General features: G+C 43.4%; 1 protein-coding gene across 1 annotated transcript in view; it reads right to left on the minus strand.

The window, feature by feature from the left end:
• The window catches only part of FUCA2 (alpha-L-fucosidase 2), a 265,636-nt gene extending 255,906 nt beyond the window's left edge, over positions 1–9,730 (minus strand). The window contains exons 1-2 of the mRNA XM_069607612.1: positions 9,402–9,730; positions 3,159–3,346 (exon numbers count right to left, since the gene is read on the minus strand). Of these exons, the coding sequence (XP_069463713.1) occupies positions 3,159–3,346; positions 9,402–9,607 (394 nt within the window). The 5' untranslated portion in view covers positions 9,608–9,730. The remainder of the gene's footprint in view (positions 1–3,158; positions 3,347–9,401) is intronic.
• Between the last annotated feature and the right edge of the window lie 3,673 nt (positions 9,731–13,403).

A 13,403-nucleotide genomic window follows, 5' to 3' on the forward strand; every position in this document is an offset into this window, starting at 1 on the left:
CCCGGTTAGGAGGATTTGTGTATGCTTGGCCTTGGGGTCCTGCTTGTCTCACCCCATCTTGATGTTCGACTTCTCAGACCCAGTCTTGGGCTCTCCAGTCTTCCCACCTTAGGGTTTCTTCTCCCTCAGCCCACTTTGTGCTGTTTTGTCCTTCACCCCTGTAGAGGTGCAGTCAAGACATCCTCACCCACAGCTCTGCCCCTATGTTGGGAACCAGAGATGATGACATGTGCAGTTCCAGTAAGAGGACCAATACCGCAGAAAACCTTCGAGACAAGATACCCATTGAGAAAGCCCTACCTAAATGCACGCAGACATAGTATACTTTTGGATGAAGTGCCAGAAGAAATGTGCATTTGAACAAAGAGAGGAGCCTGATGGCATCATACGAAATAAGAGCTGACGTATCCAGAGGACGAGTGAAGAGAAGAAACGTAAACATTCTCTAAGAACTGGAGAACAGATGGTAAAGATGAGTGACATTTTGGGCTCGAAATGAAGATGCTCATGCTACAGAAACACTAAAGAATATGTAAATCAGTTTACACGTGTACAGTTGCAGAAACGCAAGTAGGGAAAAGTTTTCATAAGGTAGGCTACGTAGTGAATTAGATTGTGGCGATGCGCCAATGTATATACATAGGAATGTATAAAACCTGGATGCTTCCATAACCCACTTTAGCAGGCTCTTGAACTTTATGAACAAGAAAAAGACTTTCAAAAAGGTGTGGCGCAGTTGGAAATTATAGATGGCAAGGCAAGTTTCAGAGAAGGTTGGGCTGGACTAGGACCAAGTAGATAAGGCCACGGTGGAATAGATGCCTGTCAAAAAGGCTACAACGAATGTGAGAAAGGAACACGCTTCTGTTAAACACTGAAGGCTTCTAAAGTTCATCATTTAATCGGATTAAATGCTGAAAAAGGCTCGCAAAGAGTGGTCTCCAAGTCATATGGGTGAGATTGAAACAGCCTGGGTCAGGCTGGGCCGAAACTAGAAGACTGAGTGAAGCTACACCCCCTTTATTTCCCCAGACGAAGTCAACAGCGCCAAGGCCAAGTTCAAAAGCTTAATTATCTGACAAATCGTAGGAGTGATGATAGATGGTGGGTTAATTGGAGGGGAGACATCATCACGCCGAGCCTTCGATCACCTGGGATGGTAGCCTGCATGCTGCTAGCGTGAGTAACACTCTAGAAGGGTACAACGGTGCCAAAACCAATCATAGAGGGTCATGTAATGAAGAGCTCTATAGTTTGAGGATCCAATCAATCATCGTGTATTTAGTGCCGAGGATGATGACCAGTTACTGGGGATGGGCTTAGATGCCCACCTGACTTAGATACTCAATCATAACCAGTGGCTATACAGAATGTATACCTAGATGTTCATTGAGAGTCAATCACGGGTACTCAAAGTTTTGTAGTTTGCCACGTAACATGATGTCAGCAATGATACATTTTCATTATAAAAGATGTTTAATCGGCACAATAGGAAAAGAACGTTAAGACACACCGCCCTCGCAACCGAAAGAATATAGACAAGCCACCAACCCAACCCTAGGCAATGAAGGAAACCACAATTGTCCGAAGCATGAAGTCAGTTTGTTACTTATTTAAAATGTTAATTACGTATGTACTGAAATTGTAAGGATGGCGATGAAAGGCTGGGGGGGCGGGGAGAAGTATTTTGATATGTAATGTTTGACTTCAAAATGGCAATAAAAATATTTTAAAATACAATGTTTTTTATGAAAAGTTCCGAGGTCGAGCTGTGCAGCGTCAGATGATGCCCGTTGTACTCCCCGTTTTAGATGATTGATATTAAAACAGAAAGCACTTTTCCGAACTCCCCGAGTCGTTTTGATTATTGATGTTTGAGTATTTTCTGCATCCCCATCCACCTCCGAGTATTGCTACTTCATCTTAAAGGACTCTTAGGAGTAAGTTTACTCCGCCTTGGAGAATATTGCACCTGGCCCATTCTGGGCTTTTGGGGCTTCTCCCCATTGCTTGAGTTCTTTTGAGTCTCGCCCCCCTGGTGGGCTATCGCCAGGCCTTGCCGCAGAACACCCAGACCCACCCCCAAACGAGTGCAGTGGCCAGTCATGGGCCAGCAACTGGTCCAGACCAGTACAAACCACTACAGAGGGTGCCATCTTGGGATCACAAAGAGGCAACTTGTGGACAACGGTTATTTTAGGCTTGTCTCGTGGTTTCCCTGAACAAAGGAAACCCCTAATACAAAATGGCAGGGATTAGGACAATAATGCCCAAATGGCGACCATGAAGTTATATTTGGATCCTAAAGCAGAACATTGACTTGCACTCGCAAGGAAGCCTAAAGTAAATATTAGATGCCATCAGCCATCACCTTAAAACGAATGTATGGTCATATAATCCCGCTATGGCACAAAGGGGGTTCTGCCGAAGCACTCCTAGGACTTGGAGACTTATTGGCGACCCAGAACCATATACTCTTGAGAAGTAGGAAAATGCAGTTACAGGGGGACTTCAGGAGAAGTACCTCTCACAAACAAAATATATTAGAAACCCCAAAAATGTAATAAATAAATCCCAGAAAATAGAAAAGGCGTCCCATAAAATGAGAGACTGCAGAACCCCAAAAATGAAATTCTGCCTTAACAGAGCATTTCAGAATTTAGGGCTGAAGCTTTCTTTGAGGTCAGCTGTGGCAAGTTCAGCATTTCCCCCAAATAAATGAACACCACACTAAAGCTACCAGGGGATGCATCATTCTCTCAGCCAGCTGGATCTAAACAAGGGTGCTGTTTAACAAAAATCTCTGGAAAACACAATCTCACACTGTAAATACATTTAACAAGCAAATACATTGTTAGACTGTAATAAAAACTTCTTTAGCAGTCCATTCCATTAAAAAAATGTTTGTGTCAGCTATTTTCTATTCCCATGTGCAGGGTATAGGAGTGCCTCGTAATTGGCTAGCTATTATCAGTAGTTTTGCAATTAATACAGGTTGCGACAGTCAGTAGCTATTAATGGCTATTCACGGCTGTGAACTTATTGGAGTTGGGCCCGACTGTACAACCACATTGTAATCTGCTCTTCCAACAAATGGGCAAGCTGCATGCAAACATGGTATTTTTCTTAATATTCTTGGTCACATGTTTATCATTTACCTTCATGATGCTTAGAAGTTAAGACAACATATTTAGCCCCAGAAGCTTTCAAAATAGCTGCCCACTTGTCGGCATCATAGAACTCTGCTGTGAACATTGGACCAAAGTCTTCATAAGTGAAATCTGGACGGTAGTTTCTTTGCATAAACTCCACATAGGACTTTAATTTTTCCTTCTGCCAGTAACACCTTTCAAAGGAAAGAGAAGACATTTTGAAATCCTCTGAAATCACATATATGTACGAATCACTTAATTGCTGCCAATAAACGTTGTCCTACAAAATCAAGCAGGTCCCATGGAGCCAGTGAATAGTTAAACCACACCACAGGGCTGTGAAACAAATTCAGACACAACCTGCAGCATGGGAATTAAATATAAATCAGAAAAGAAATCAAGAAAAGCTTAGTGACTTTTAAATTACTTCACAATTTTAAGAGAAGGTGGTAATCTAAAAAATAAATAAAGAAAGAAAGAAAATCACTAAATTCCTACCCCGGACAATTATTCAACAATCTGATCAAATTTGTTAAAAGAAACATGCTCATAAAAATATGACTCTCGTTAACATTAATTTCATACATCTCCAGATGTGATTGTGGGTAGACAGGTGGCCTAAACGTACTGGCTCTGGAATACAGGCTTTGGAGAGCTGGATGCAAGAACACAGCAGCATTAGCTTACCTGATCACAGGTTTAACTTCTATGAAGCTTTATAATGCCTTGCCGGTAGGGTTGGTGAAATGTTATCCGACGATAATATTTTGACAAATTACACACTCCTACATTTACCAGATGTCTTTCAAATGCGCCATCAGCAATCTCTGCAAATCTGCCTAGCATATCCAGTGTTCCTGGATGTCATGCTCATGCTATGGATATCAAAAAAATGCACTCAGATTTTATTAAGATACTTATCACAAAGCTTGCCAGTTTATATGTACGTGGCGGATAATGACGAGCTAGCTTCATTTCAAATGTTAAAACATGGTACTGTTTCTACTGATTAGATGAATTACATCATGTACTAGGATAGGAATGGCTAACAGAGGACCAGAAACGGGACTAATCCTTCTTTATAAACTAGCTATTTTAGCCACCTCGGTGGATCTTCCAAAATTGTACTGAAGGCTATGAGTGAATTTGGTTTTTCGATGTAAATTATTCTTTGTCCTGATGAAGGCCAAAGACAGAATAGGAGGGGCACGAACAAGCATTCAGATTCTGTGATATTGTGGCCGAAACACAGTTGTGTCGACATTGTTTTTTGTTGACATTGTTTTCCTGCTGCTAGAGACTATCTAATCGATTATTGAACTAGGAGGTTAAGACCATCACAGAAGCCAATTGATAGTCATACTAGAGGCACCTGCATAAACCAACATGTCAGGGATGCAGTAGAATGGTGTTTATTTAAATCTGTGTGGTTTGTTGAGATTCCCAGTGGTGGTGATGCCATCAAAGCAAAGAAAGAAGGTGACTGGAATTTTTGCAGGAGGATTTAAATTGCTTTACCTGCAATTTTTTTGATCCTTAGCTGCAGCCGTGTTAAGGTTGTTCTTAAGTTAATTGCCCATAGAAGCCATGGGCTGTTTGAAGGAGTGTATCCCTTTCCACCTAATGGGTTATACAGAACTACAGTTGTGAGTATTTCACGTTTTACTGGGCTACAATGGGAACACTGCAAGCATGCACATTAATCAGTGTAAGTAGTTTTAACATTTTAGAAACAACTAGAAGAGTAGGATGCTGAGTAACTACAAAACTACTTCATTGCTAATATTAGGCACTGCATATTGTTTGACTATTATATTTGTTAATGTGCTTCATTTAGATCTAAAAGGGAATATTGCTAACCAAGTGAGAGGGCATTCATAATGTTTTTTGTATTTAGGAGTATAAAATACACTATATTGCAAGTGTAAAAACTTGTTGAGTTAGTGATAAAACTGAAGAAAGGATATTGAGATCATCTAATGTTTATCAAGCATGCAAGGGTAATAAGCATTAATACATAGGTTGACCTATAAGGTAGGCTTGTGACAATATTGATGGCCAATAGTAAGTCCGGCAGGTGCTCAGGGGTAGTAGTGTCTTTTGCACTAAAGTGCAGAGACCTTTCTCCATAGCCTTGCTTCGGGTACAGCACCATTCTCTGTCTCAAAACCTACCACCGCTTCTGGCATGGAGGTTTGACTCTGGCATGCAGGGCAGAATGTAAATCATGAAACAACAGCCTAAATGACATCCGCCACTGGATAGCTCCAAGCTGCCCCATGCTAAACTCTTCAAAGACTGAAGTCATCTTTCTCCCTGCCTCCAATGCAAACCCCACTTGCACCTCTCTTTACTCCAGACACATTTACCCATGGCTCACAAAATGTGTGTTCCCTTTGACAGCGACCTGAAACTACCGGCTTATCACAGGGCTCGAAATTGAGCGGAGCTGGGAGCTATTTAGCTTCTGCTTGCAACCTATAAGATCCTGGTTAGCTTGATACCAATAGCTACCACGAGCTACTTTTGCTCCCCAGGCCCACTGATGCTGAACAAACACACCTATGTGAATGTATCTCTTTGCATTTGGGTCAATCTTTATATAAATATTAGGACACATCTCTACTATATTTCAAGCACAAGGGGGTCATCGTTAATGGACACAAATCATACGTTTGCCTCTTATGTGGAAGTTGCACTAGCTCCTTGTTCCCCAGTGGTAGCTCCTGGTCAATACAGAACACCCAGGAGTTGCTTGTAGCTCTGGCTTCCCAATCTTAATTTTGATCCTGGTCATCATAGTCCCTGCAGCCAGATTCAACCTCCTGAACCTTAGAAACATCCACCCACACCACTGAACTAACATCCTGCTCTACTACCATTTTCAACAAACTGGACTTCGGTGCAAGCCTACTTCTTAGTCTAGCCCCTTAATCTTTTGTTCCACGCAAAAAAATCCTTAACTTTGCAACGTGCACCGTTTACAACCTTCCCAGAACTTCCACCACTTCAAACTGGCAACACCACACTGGATAAATATTCATGCAAAATCGCTCTCTTTAAATTCCAACTACCCATCTACAAATCCATCAATGGTCTTGCTACCCACTACGTCACTGAATGCATCTCACTTTACGGTTTCCCTCAAACTCTTTGCTCCTCGGCTCTTCACAACCTATTAGTCCCCCACACCCTCTGTGCCTTCTCCCACATTCGCCCTTTTTCCATACTTCCACCCCACTCTAATGCAATGTTCTCCCCCTGGCCATCAACGCTCTCTTCGTGGGACACTTTATAACAAGACCTGAACTCCATCTTCTAGCAATTGAAGGAGCAACCAAAGCTCCTCCAAACTCCTATCGAAACAAAACCGCCCAACTCGCCTCTCCTGCATTCTACCCCAAACTACTGTATGTAAATCTAACTACAAGCCTCAGGTTCCCAGTATGTTACTGTCCTCCAGTCCATGTCCCTGGTTTATGTTCCTATTCTTATTCCTTCGACACCCAGCATATGTAATTCAATACAACAATACTCTTACGTAAAGGCACCTTGCCCTAGGAATACCCCAGTCTCTGTTAATGCCTAATTTGTAAGTTATGTTCACATTGACAGCATGTTCTTGCATAAATACAAAATGTTTCTTTAAACATTCATTCTCTCCCCGCTCTCCCCCCCCCCGCTCTTTGGATCCAGACTCTGGGGGTGGACCAGTGTTGGTGAATCACCATGGTGAGGGGTCTTCAGGGAGTGGGGAGCCAGTTAGCTGATGGTGAGATGCAGTATTCCCCCTCTTTTTTTCCCCATCTACCCCATCCTATTTTTTAGGATTTACTGAAGACCCAACTCCCCCCCCCACTCCCTTTTCACACAAACATTGGGCTGAAGAAGAGGGTGCCTAAGAATAACCAGACTAACTCTCTCACATCGTACTGGACATGTCCCGTTAATCGGGACAGGCAGAGTAAGGCACTTTACCCTAAGTGCATACACCGGATACCAGTTTAACTCTCTGCATACGAATAAAAGGCAACAATTAACAGCACACTCTAAGCAAGGCGGAACCCGAGAACGAGCAGAACTTCTGGGACGAAGAGACACCTACTGGAGCAGAGCAACAGACCAAGGGACGAGAGCAGCGGCCCGAAAACCCCAAAGCTTCCCTACTGGAGGTTGTTGCCTCCGACAAACCACGAAAGACACGTGAAGAAGGCCAGATCCCACAATTGAAGATTGCATGGTGTTTCAAGGACACCAGTGACCCTCCCAGGAACCAGAGAGAGAGTCAGCCTATCCGCAAACATATACAGGTGAGCCTCCCGCCCATAGCCAGGCACCAGGGGAGGAAGCAGGGAGCCCATGCCCGCCCTGCTTCAAACCACTGCAGACGGCCACAAGAAAACCAACAGGGGCCCTTACCCCAACTAGGCAGCGTCAACGGCACCCGCGCAGGGGGGAGGGACCCAGCGCAACACTGCTCGGGACCCCTTGCCACAAACCCACACGGCCGTGAACAGAGCAGGGCAAGGAGGCCTGGCAACCCCTCCTGAAACTGTAACGGGCCGCCAGCGGCAGCATGGCCTGCAATCCATGCAGGGGGTCATGAGACAAAAGGCGAAGAAAAAAAAACAGTTCCAGGTCCTCAAGCCCCGCAGGGGTACCGAAGCATGCATCCTCCTCAACCAGAACAAAGACTAGGCAACGTTGCTCCCCAGAGTCCCACTCCCGGAAGATCCAGTCCCTGTCAGAGACAGCAGAAAAATAACTGGGGATTATGGGTAAGTAAGAGGTGCATACCTCCAGCAGAACAAAAAAAAAAAGTTCCTGTATGGAAGGCAGAGCCTCATAAGTGAGTACTGGGATGGGGAAGAAGGACATGGAGGTAATGCATCTCATGTTTTTGAGAATGGCCTACACTAACATGATCCCCACGCCTAAGAGCCAGAGAGGTGCGTGCAGGCGGTACCAGCTTCCCAGCTATGGCGGCATCAGACTGGAATGCTCTAGCTACGCACCTTAGGAGGATTGACTCTCACCTAGCTTTCCGTAAAGCCATCAAAACAAGGCTATTTGTGTGACGTCTATGACTCTGCTCCTGCGCCTTATCCCCCCCATCTCGCCGTGTTGTGGCCGGATGCTCTGCACATTTGACCTTGAAACCCCTCTAAATGTAGACTTTGAAAACCTCCTAAAGGGTACCATCTGTTAATAAGTAAGCTTTCAATGTTTTTTCGCCACCGTTGTATCTTCGCTGCTTTCTACTGTATCTGTAACCAAGTACCTCTTATCTGTAACCAAGAAACCCTACGTGTTGCCACCACCTATGTAACCGTTAATCATGCCTATGTACATTTTCATGGGTTTCATGTGTTAATATCCCCGCAAAAATATTGCGATACAAAAATATCACCATATTTTTGCGGCGGTATTGACCCATGGATCCTGCGGGAGAAACCCCTGCATTATTTAAAATTGTGCGGGGTACACCCCCGCAACCCCACAAAATATCCCCCCCAAAAATATCGCCTATGGCGAGACAAACAGCCATATGTACGGCGATATTTTTGGTGGGGATATTTTGTAGGGATACCTTTTCATGTAACAGCGCCTCGATGCCTTTGGGCTGTAGTGCACTCTACAAATGTAAAAAATAAATAAATAAATGTTTTACCTTTGCTTGGTTATAACCTGCATAATGATTAACTATTGAGGCTCTTTAAGAAGGGAGTGTCAGATTTCTGCAATGCAATGTTAACACAAGTACTAAAATTACTGTATTTACTTATTTCTTGGAGAAATTATATCTTTGAAAAAGTATTCATTCGAGGAACTGAGAAAAACTGTTGATATGCATTGGAGGCAAGAGCATCTTTAAAAAAAGTTACCTGGAAATGGTTTCTTAGGGGTTAACCCACACAGACCTTCCCTTTTGCAGCCATTACATCACTCGGATTCCTATTGTTACCTCATGCATTTATGGGATTAGCTCAACCAACACCACTCAAAGCACTGCACAATATCTCGGTCCTTGCGTGTTTTGTGTTTTACCAAAGTGACGGCTCCCAAGCATGGTAGGTGAACTCTGGTTTAATCCGGGTACAGTAGGCAACAACAGATATCCCAATACATTATTGGAGAACTTCACCATGGAAACTGAGAGCACTCACCCCCGCACTCAGCGTGCGCTACTATGCCATGGTTTAAAAAGAACGTCCGTATAGCAAACGGTATGGAAAGAGAGACGCTCACCAGAACCACTCGCTGCCGAAGCTAGGCACAGAGAACACGCCCCAGTGGATGAATATTCCGAACTTGACATCATCATACCAACTCGGAAGGGGTCTTTTGTCCAGAGATTCCCATGTGGGCTGGTATTTGACCCCGCCTACCAGCGTGGATCCCAGCAGCAGGGCGAAGGGCAGCATGACCATGACCGCTGTCGTGAGCGGAGGCATGTTGAGTGCTAACGTCCAACACGGATGTAGTAGGGCGGAAACAGAGACTTTATTCTCGCACGTCTTCCTTCGCTGAATCCTTCGCTTTGTGCCGCCCGGTTTCCTCTTCAGAGCTTTCCTCACATGACCGCGTCAGGTGACACGCACTGAAGTGCAAAACAAAGGCTAAGCACGGGACTCACTTTCTTGTTCCCTAAGATGTTTCCATTTCCATAAGCGAGACGTTTTACAGGTTTGCCGACTCATCCGGGTGAATTGCCTCATACATTTCACTTACTTACCAACCCTACTGATTTAGGCAGTAGGCTATTGCTTAAGCAGTCCTACCGCCTACAGATTTGGATGCCAGATCCTACTGCTTTTAACAAGGGCAAGTCATGTATGTGACTCTAAGGCAGGCTGCTTGAGACTGAGCCTATGACAAAGCATGCAACACAATAATGTGTCTGTGCAGCAGTGGTGAGGGGGCTGGGGGAACAGATCACCTGTGCCCTCCTTTGTGCCCCCCACCTAAGGCTAGCTGTGACTTCTCTGTGTGTGGTATTTGTGACACGCACTGAGGCAAATGTCTGCAGATCACATGGCAACAGAATGTAGTCTATGAAACTGCTAATGATGGGCCATTAGTCACTTAATAGCATACATGCCAACATTCCAAAGCACCTAGGAGGGAGATTTTGTGTAAGAAATCGGGATACTTTATATTCCCCATAGGAATACACTGGTGCTGGAATTGTTTTAGGCAGTAGAACGTGAAAAATAGCAATATTTTTCACTGAAGATTCGGGAGTCTCCCGCCTAAATCGGGAGGGTGGGCATGTATGTAATAGTTTTGTGCCTGCATTCTGATGGGAGGGGAGGTACAGTATGGTGTGGCTAGTTAGTGTGCACAAAAGCCTCTCTGCAGGAGTTCTTGTGATGTCACACTTAACTTTTATAGGTGCCCCCCACCATCACTTTTGTCTGTGCCTCCCCAACTGTTGTCTTTGGCCCCCTCTGTGCCCCTCCTAAATTTGACGACGCCACTGCTGTGCAGTGGGCACGTAAATGATTACTTTGAGCAATTGGCTCAGATTAATCCATTGACCTGACAGCTACATGACTCTGCCCTGCACTCTTGCAGGGACAGACTTTCAGTGAACCACCAGTGAAGACAAGTGGCAGAGCATATCACCATAACACAGCATCTGCCTATCAGAAGGAGGAGGGTATCGGTCTGTCCTTCAGTATTCCACTTGCACTGTGAAGTATCGCTGAAGCCAGAGTGATTGCTTTTAAGAAGTACGTTTATTTTCATAAACATTACCGGCGCCCCGCACTGCGACCACCTCCTACAACACAACCTCTCAACTGACCGAGAGCCCTGGGTAATTGTAATCTAAACATTCCATGTTGGTCGCAGTGCGGGGACAACATTCTACATGGAATGCTACACACCCCCCCCCCATAAATATTGAATGAAAACCTTTAAATAAAATAAGATAATATAACAACAATCCAAATTACACTAAACAAAATAATTCTTAACACACTCTAATCCACGAGTGGATATTTAGACCACTTTGTGTACTTTACATGTAGAACTGCATAGCATGGATTAGCATGTGAATGCAATATGGTACCATCAAATAACATACAATATAGATTTTAACTATGCATAACATAATCTCTGGACTGTTATGGTAACCTTCTTTCTCTCGAACTTCGCATAAGATTTCGTCCAGATACATCATTACTTTGTTGCACATTTCCATCCACTTCTTCACTTTGTCTCACTGCCTCTCTATGACCATTGTCTATTTCATTTGCGTTTTCCCTTCTAAATAGAGTTTCATCGCCAAAAACTTCACCTGCTCTACTACTTTCACCCTTACGCCTACATTCCTCCTGTTTGCCTTCCCATCTCCATTTACTTACTCTATCTAGGTTCCATACCGCTCCCCCAGCAACTCTAACCGCTCTTCTGAACACCTGTATAACTTTAACCGGACTGCTGTACTTAGAGTCGCCCTTTCTTACACTACGACCAAACTTAATCCGCACATAATCCCCTGCTGAGATTCTCAACTTGTGTTCACTAATAGACGGTTCTCCACCCGGTACGTCATATTCATTTTGACATTTGAACCATCTTTTTTTTTCAGCATGCACCACTTTCCTACGATTAACCCAATACGGATTAAGTAAAGTATTTGGAGCCCTACCTCTCATCAATTCAAAAGGTGAAATATTCATTCCTCTCTTAACAGCCATCCTAATACACCACACCTTCTCTTTTCATACTTCATCCACTGACAAATTATTACTCAAAGCTAATTCTACTGCTTCTACAATTACACGATTACATCTCTCCACTAACCCATTAGTTTGGGGATGATATAAAGCTGAAAACCTCCATTCAATTCCTGATCTCTTGGCAAATTCTCGTATCTCTTTGCTTTTGAATTGGACTCCATTGTCACTCAATATCACTTTGGGGAACCCTTCCCTTCTGCATATTTGCATTATGAATTTTACTATCTCATCGCTATCGATCTTATTCACTGCTTTAACTTCCAGCCACCCTGAATAGTAATCAACTAATACTATCAAGAACTTCTTCTCATCGATTAACTTCCCATATGGTCCAACAATATCAATACCCACCATTTCCCATGGTGCTTCACCTTTGGGAATGTCAATAGGCTTTGACTTTACTATTCTACAACTTTTGTCGCTGTTTTGACACGGCCAACAATTCCTAACCATCCTTTCTACCATAAGATCCATACCTGGCCACCAATATTTTGCTCTTATGTTAATCTTTGTGCCTGTAATACCAGGATGGCCCTGGTGTGCTTTTTCAATAAGTTCATCATATAGTTTACGTGGGGGAATCAATTTGTCTCCTCTTACCAAAAATCCATCTTCCATAGACAATTCATCCCTTACCTCCCAAAATCTCAAACATGTTTCCTGAACTGCTTTTCTTTCAGGCCATCCTGATTTTATATATTCGCCAATTTGTTGAAGCTCATCATCCTTGCCCAACTCCTCAATCCAAACATCCTTGGAAGTAACTTCAAATACAACAGCTACCATTTCATCATCCATTTCCACCACCATCTGTTTACTTCCTAATGGTAATCTCGACAAAAAATCAGCCACAACATTTCTTTTTCCAGGCACATATTTCACCGAAAAATTGTAATCTTGCATTTTAAGACTAAGTCTTGCTAATCTCGGCGAGGCTCTACACATTCCTTTGACTGTAAGAACCTCAATTAACGGTTTATGGTCTGTCTGAATAACAAATTTAGTTCCCCACACATATTTCCTGAAATAATTTACTGCCCAGGAACAAGCCAATAATTCCTTTTCGATCACTGGGTATCTATTTTCAGTGTCTGAAATGGCCCTAGATGCATGACTGATTATTCTCTCGTTGGCATCTTCATCTACCTGTGATAAAACTGATCCCAAACCGTTACCACTGGCATCCACTGTAATTTTTGTCATTCTACCAAACTCAAAACCTCCTAGCTCCAATGAATTGCAAATTTCACTTTTTATGTATTGTACTGCCTTGTTGCAATCATCATCCCACACAAACTTGGCATCCTTCTTCATCAACTTCCTCAAAGGATCTGTGACACTCGCAAAATTTCTCACAAACCTATTGTAATACTCGCATAATCCCAAAAACGACCTCAATTCATCTTTGTTCTTAGGATTAGGTGACTCTCTGATTGCTTCCATAGCATCCTTTTTTGGTTTGTACCCTTTGCCATTTACAGTATGCCCTAAATATTCCACC

Source organism: Ambystoma mexicanum, chromosome 4q (genome assembly GCF_040938575.1).
Source record: "Ambystoma mexicanum isolate Mex_15411 chromosome 4q, UKY_AmexF1_1, whole genome shotgun sequence".
NCBI lineage: Eukaryota > Metazoa > Chordata > Amphibia > Caudata > Ambystomatidae > Ambystoma > Ambystoma mexicanum.